This window comes from Etheostoma spectabile, chromosome 22 (assembly GCF_008692095.1).
Source record: "Etheostoma spectabile isolate EspeVRDwgs_2016 chromosome 22, UIUC_Espe_1.0, whole genome shotgun sequence".
NCBI lineage: Eukaryota > Metazoa > Chordata > Actinopteri > Perciformes > Percidae > Etheostoma > Etheostoma spectabile.
In genome coordinates, this window is record NC_045754.1 from 13,085,056 (window position 1) to 13,091,382 (window position 6,327).

The 6,327-nt window shown below is 39.5% G+C and overlaps 2 protein-coding genes across 10 annotated transcripts in view; both read right to left on the reverse strand.

The window, feature by feature from the left end:
* Positions 1 to 1,731, reverse strand: part of arfgef1 (ADP-ribosylation factor guanine nucleotide-exchange factor 1 (brefeldin A-inhibited)) — a 54,843-nt gene extending 53,112 nt beyond the window's left edge. For 6 of the 9 annotated variants that reach the window (XM_032504410.1, XM_032504414.1, XM_032504408.1 and 3 more), the window contains exon 1: positions 1,376 to 1,731. In XM_032504410.1, the coding sequence (XP_032360301.1) occupies positions 1,376 to 1,499 (124 nt within the window). In that variant the 5' untranslated portion in view covers positions 1,500 to 1,731. The remainder of the gene's footprint in view (positions 1 to 1,375) is intronic. The other 3 variants (XM_032504415.1, XM_032504413.1, XM_032504412.1) reach the window with 2 other exon arrangements.
* A 1,110-nt stretch (positions 1,732 to 2,841) lies between these two features.
* The window catches only part of cpa6 (carboxypeptidase A6), a 17,519-nt gene continuing 14,033 nt past the window's right edge, over positions 2,842 to 6,327 (reverse strand). The window contains exons 8-11 of the mRNA XM_032504472.1: positions 5,837 to 5,927; positions 4,731 to 4,933; positions 4,508 to 4,592; positions 2,842 to 4,001 (exon numbers count right to left, since the gene is read on the reverse strand). Coding sequence (XP_032360363.1) covers positions 3,787 to 4,001; positions 4,508 to 4,592; positions 4,731 to 4,933; positions 5,837 to 5,927 — 594 coding nt within the window. The 3' untranslated portion in view covers positions 2,842 to 3,786. The remainder of the gene's footprint in view (positions 4,002 to 4,507; positions 4,593 to 4,730; positions 4,934 to 5,836; positions 5,928 to 6,327) is intronic.

The following is a 6,327-nucleotide window of genomic DNA, read 5'->3' on the forward strand; positions in this document are numbered from 1 at the left end:
GTGCTCTCCTGTTGGTCAGTTCTGGAACAATATTGCATACAAAATTTCCACCGTGATTAATTAATAGTTACTGTGCCTGTTACTGTCAATGTTTTGATTAGGAATGACCTTTCAGCCTTCCAGCTCTCTACAGCTCAAAGAGGTGCTATGTTTGCTGGTAAGAGGATGATTGCAACCCGTTGGAAACCACCTCATGATTCATGAATGGTATGTTTACTTTTTTCTGATTATAAAAATAAAAATAAATTTGATCACAAAAATGAAAGGTCTGGCATTGGAAAATATCATTGGCTATGGTATAATAATTGTAGATTATTAGCTGCTTTGCTCCTATGTGAATTTCTATGTTGTTGATATAAAAAAAAACGTGTATAGTTTCCGTAAGGACATGTTTCGGAAAATCCACCTGCTTACAAAGTTTCATAAATCTACAGCATACAGTTCATTTATGACCGGACGTTAAGTGATGTTCCCTTCAAAATAAAAGCACAGTCAATGTGACAATACCTGGTATGGTCTTGATCCATAGCCTATGCTATATGTAGATAAAGTGTGTTATTTTATATTCATTATTTATTTTTTCAATTTGGTATTATCAGGTATTGGAGTTGAGATCAGTGTCAAGTGTATTTCTATTGTAATTGTATTTACTATTAGACCGGAAAACACGTCTTATTATTACAACAGCTTGACACTGTACTAGCATAGAGGTGCTAGTGCTACTGACAGCTGACACCTTCTCCCCCGACTTCACGCGTAGTTTTACAACATAATAATTAAGAAGAGAGCTCAGAGTATCCAATGATTTAACTGGCGAATAAATAAAGGGTTGTGATAATGGACAAATATGTCTCAAACACTGCTGAACGGGCACGTCTTGTGTACAGTACCAGGAAGAGCCACTAACGTATCACCTTTATGGGGTTAAACACTTGGAATTAAGCAGTTTAAATTAATATAGTTTGCACTTGACGAATATATGAGGTGTGGTTGTTGGTTTGCTTGATATTGAAAGATGATACAGCCGTCAGCAACTTTGTTTTCTGTCTAGTGCTCGGCCTTTTCTCACATCGCAATAGTTTCGCAGCATCGGTTCGGCGTTGCGAACACCCACCCCTGCTGCACCATTTCCGTGTTCTACACGGAATCGTTTCCACGGAGTCCGTGCCACGTCAATTAATAACAAAGGTTTTCCTTCATCACAACGTAACATAATAAGACATTAGCAGCCAGCATTTATGAATGTAAAAACACTGTGTTGCCAAACACTGCGACATTGTTGCAGAATAACTGGTTAAAGTGAAAGGGTGCATGACGTGTCTAAATCAATGAGTCCAAGATTGCAAAAATGTGGAGCTAAAACAACATAACTTACCAAGTGCCACCTCGCAGGCTTTGCGCAATTGTGAATGGTGAGCCTTTTTCACCTCCTTGTCGGCCAGGATCTTTTCCAAAGCTCGTGTAAGGAACATGTTTTTCGTCTTTTTGCCCTCAAACATGCCGCACCGGAATTAGGGGCGAGGTGTGCCTGGTCCCGAGGGGGGCTGCAGCCGCCTCGAATGGAGATGTATTCCTTTACAAACGTCAGCCGCAGAGCAACTATCAGACAAACATAAATAAACACAGAAGGTGGGGTAAATCCCTCAGATTTCCATTAACGACCTGCCTCCTGCGCCATGTTGGAGAGAGGAAACGACGTCACGTACGTTCGAGAACGGCCGCAGTGAGGCAGCAGGGAGATTGGGAGACCGTCATGAGTGTAGGCTACTCTTCAGCTAAGCTCTCGTGAATACGCCTATGGGCATATTAAAGTCACATGTGAAATAACTGGCATATATGGTATGCATTAAACCAGCATGCCATATTCAATGTGTGCAGAATTTCTTTCTTTTTTTGCTGGATAAAACATGTCACTTTTCCACCTAAGTAGCCTACCTACAACCACATGGGTATTATACAATGTAGGCAACTTATGTGTGAAATGTAAGTGCAAATATATAAGGCTGTATTTTGTTGTGTGAATAATAGTGTGAACAGGAAAACTGGGCGTCCAATTATTATTTTTCGACAGATAAAGTACAGGTTTTCAAAATAAAAGGCATTCAAGAAAGAAATAAGCCTTTTTGGGATGACTTTTATGTTGCACTCAAGCCAAATATTACTGATGTAGACACATCTTAAACGTTTCATTCTTCTCCTCATCCTTATTTAGGAAAAGGCTTTTTTCCCTTTCAGATCCTGAAATTTGAATTTTTTTGTCGCCCCAACCGATTTTGTATGGTTGTCTTTTTTTTCCTTTTCAAGATAATCATAAAAAACTCTAAGCATAATCTCAAAACATTAATAGCTCAGATTGAGTTATTGTCTACAGTCGTTGCAAATATCACTATACTTTTTTGTTCAACCCTGCCATCACTTTGCTTGCTGCTTCACCTCATCTGTGACTGTGTGTGTATGACTGTGTGTGTACCTACATGTGTAGCATTGCTACACTGCCTTTTAAAACCTTGCGCAACTTTAAGCAAGAGCCGACAGCAAATACATCCGGGGAATCTGACAAATAGACAACACAGATTTGGCAGTTGTGGGCGGCAGAAAGTTCAGTTCCATCGTTTCTGAATCCCTAAATTTGAGCAGAGCTCCAGAGTCAGCAGCTTTAAGCTATCATTTTGTAATAAAAAGTTCAGTGAGTTTATAATGAAAGATATGCGAGTAAAATAATGTTTATTATTAACCATCCCTATCAACATCTACAAAACACAAATATGGGAAACAACTGCTATTTTTGAATAAATACTAGAGATGTGAAGATGAAATAAATGCAACGAACTGAACATTTACTGTGTTATATAACAACATTTATTCAAGTCAGATGTCAAACATTTATTAGAATCTCATATTTGGCACATAAGCTGTCAAAAGTAAACATTTCTGACTCTGTCATTGATCCATACCTGAGTAATGACACAGTAACCTGCTGAAGTGACTTCCTTCAATCCAAATTTCAATCTGAACCAAATAAAAAAACAACAACAACAACGTAACAAAAAACATCTAAATTTAAACCAAACCTAAGATTGTCAGGTGATAGCATATTATGTACACCAACATTGTTGCAGTAATAACGGCATTAATACATTAACATTAAGCTACTGGCACTTGGTAGGACTAATTTCAAAATAAAATGCAACCAGCATAAAATTAGCAATAAGGTTATTACAAACTGTTGTAAAAAGTTTGTTTAACATAACCCATTTTTGGAAAACATTAAAATTGTAGCTGATTCTTTAAAAAAAAGTGCTGTTCTATCGTGACAAGTGCTCACATGACCACCATTCAGCTTGTATCAGGGAAAAATCGGCATTATTAGTATTTCTGTAAGTGGTGAGCGTCACAGAATTTGGCAAAGGAGTGCTAGAAAGGATTTAAGCTCAGGACACTGAATTTGCAAGTGCTGTAATGGCCCACTGATCAAGCAGGATGCTTTTTGACACCAAATGTGCGATCTTGTTGTATGTGAACAGGCTGGTCGCTTATAGAATTCATGGGTATTGGCACACACACACACACAGGAAACACCCCCATAGGTTCAGATTTCATCAGAAAAGTAAAATAAGGCGAACAACCTCAAACACAAGAAAAGCAAATTAAAATGTATGCTTTGCTGTCCCTTCTCAGCTCCTTACCTGATAATATCTGCGAGGAATATGAAATCTCAAAGAAATATGATTTGTTGAGACGGAGGAACTGGGAAGGTGGAGCTCCGGCGGGGGACCTACAGTTAGCTCATATATATGGAAATTTTTCCCTGTCTGTTTTACACTTCTTAAGCAGACCTGATGCAATGGCCTTCACTGCCCTCATAGTCTCAGTGCAGGTCGGGTTGATCAGGGACTCCGGCAGGAGGAAACCGAAGTATCCTGTATCTCTCAACTCAAAGGCAAACGCATACGGGATCCCGTTCCTGTAGGCCCAGTCTATAGAGCTGCCTGAGCTAACATCTGTGAAAGAGTTAAACAAACAGAATAAGAAAGCTCAGGACAATATTTTGTTATATAAGCATTTTTATATGTCATTATCCTGTACTGTAATTAGTTCTACTTCTTACTACACATAAGTAACGTTTTGATTGCAAGCCTTTTTTTTGGTCTTGCTACTTTTACTTAACAAAATGAGGTGAATATTTCTTCCACCACTCCTTGATTCAATTTTAGGTGAGTCTGAAAGCATTTCGTTCTCATCGATGCTACATTTACATCTCTGAATTTTGATCCTCTCCAGGGGTACGTTCAGCACACTGAGTGAAAGACTAAATTGATTGTGTATTTATAGAAAAACCGGCACGTCTCCCTACTTTGGAACATGAATGAGGATCAATTTCCCTTGTCGAAACCTAGGTGTGGTTAAAAAGTAGAGCACAAAGCAACAAGTACAACACAACACGTAGTCAATTCTTTTACGTTTTCTAAACCTTGAAGATACAATGAAGAGATTGAACAGTACTCACACAGGGTGGTGGAGGCAGGTCCATATCTGTACCTCACTCCGTAGGCGGAGTACAGGGCTGTCACTGCATTATGAGCTGCCGATTCCTGGACAGTGAAAGCAGAAGGTCAGCTCATTAGTGATTCTATCTATGTCTTCACAGTATGGTTTAATATCACTGTCCAGTTAACAAACTCCAACATCTAAAGGTTTATGGGTTAATTATCAAACAATGGGTGTCTTACCACGCAGTTGAAATTGGGGATAGTGGCATACTTGTAGGAATAGGGGTAAAGCAGCATTTGGGCGTAGGCGTGGATGGATATATAAGCTTTGACGCGTTTCTTGTACTTGCGCAGGAACCTGGCGACGGCCTTGACTTCAGGTTCAGACTCAGGGAAGGGACCGCAATAGGTGTCATCACAGGGATGAGAGGAGGCACCCTCCTCTAAAGGAAAGGAAGGGGAAAAACAGAATGCATTCAGACAGGGACATATTTGGATTCCACTCAGATTTTCAAATTAAACATAAAAGAAGTTAGGTGCCATGATCCGGATTATTTATATTAATTAACCAAGAAGGCAGGGTAAACAGATGCATAGTAATGCTGTGGGGGAAACTAATGCAGACCCAGATTGAAATCACCAAAATAACATTCAAAAGCAAGGATAACAGTCAAACATTTTTTGCTGCATTTATTTTTGCACATGAAAGTCATATCTATAAATAGCAGGAGCTAGATGTGGTGGTCAATATTGCAAATAATTAACATGGATTCAAGCTGGAAGTTATCTCAGACCTGACTATGTCCTGTTTAATGCCTTTCTTCTGTAGTCCATTACTGAAGTATAAACCAAGGTCCTTTCCATGTAATTGTGTTAAATTCCCATCTTTCATATATATTTCACATATCACTGACAGTGGGTTCCCTTTAAGAAAAGCTAGTATCCAAATGGCCAATTTGTGAGCTTAATATTCCTTTGAGAGGGCAAAACTTGGTTCCTCAATTTCTTTCTCAACTCGCATCACATCTCCGTCTGTCTGAATGTACTGCAAACATCTCTTCCTATATTTTCAGAAGCCTCCCGGACCGATGATGACTCAGCAGAACCCCTCCACCCCTCCACCCACCAGAGACTACATGACATTAAACACAGATTGTTGTCACCACACAAATATTTTATCTGCAGCTTATACTGATTAATAGTCAGAGAAGACTTCATCAGCAACAGACTACAAGGAGTGCCTTGCCAAGTTGCAGTCTAAGTGCCACCGAGTGCTGTATATGTGTGATAGAGATTCACTTGATTTTCCTCAGATTTCAGTTGAAGTTTAGTGTAATTGAACTCACCACACCATTTCACTTTCCAGTTTCTATTAGCGTCCACTCCACGGCAGTGGAACTTGTGATTTTTGGACCGTGTTTTCCTCCAGAACCGATCCTAAAGGGAAAAAAGCCACTGTCACTGTGTATTTCCCCTGCTTGTCAGACTTATCGTACAAATGGAGCTTCCTGCCATCTTCCAAATAATCCGTCTGTCACTCATTTAGATTCCAGATATTTGGACACTAGATGAGGAGCATTTTTCACTGAAGTATACATATATTCATTCACAGAGATAAGGGCTGCATAATGACAAAAACACATTGTTATCTCTCTTCTGTTAAGCTTTTCAATTACTGAATCAATTCTGATCTACTTGGACACAAAATATTCATCATACTCCCTTAAAAGTATTCAAAATCTGTGGTCAGAAGGGATTCGATAGCAGTTGTTGATGCTGATGTGTGGTGAGCGTCTGGCGTCGTAAGGCTGCCGTGCATCACCCAGGCGGGTGCAAC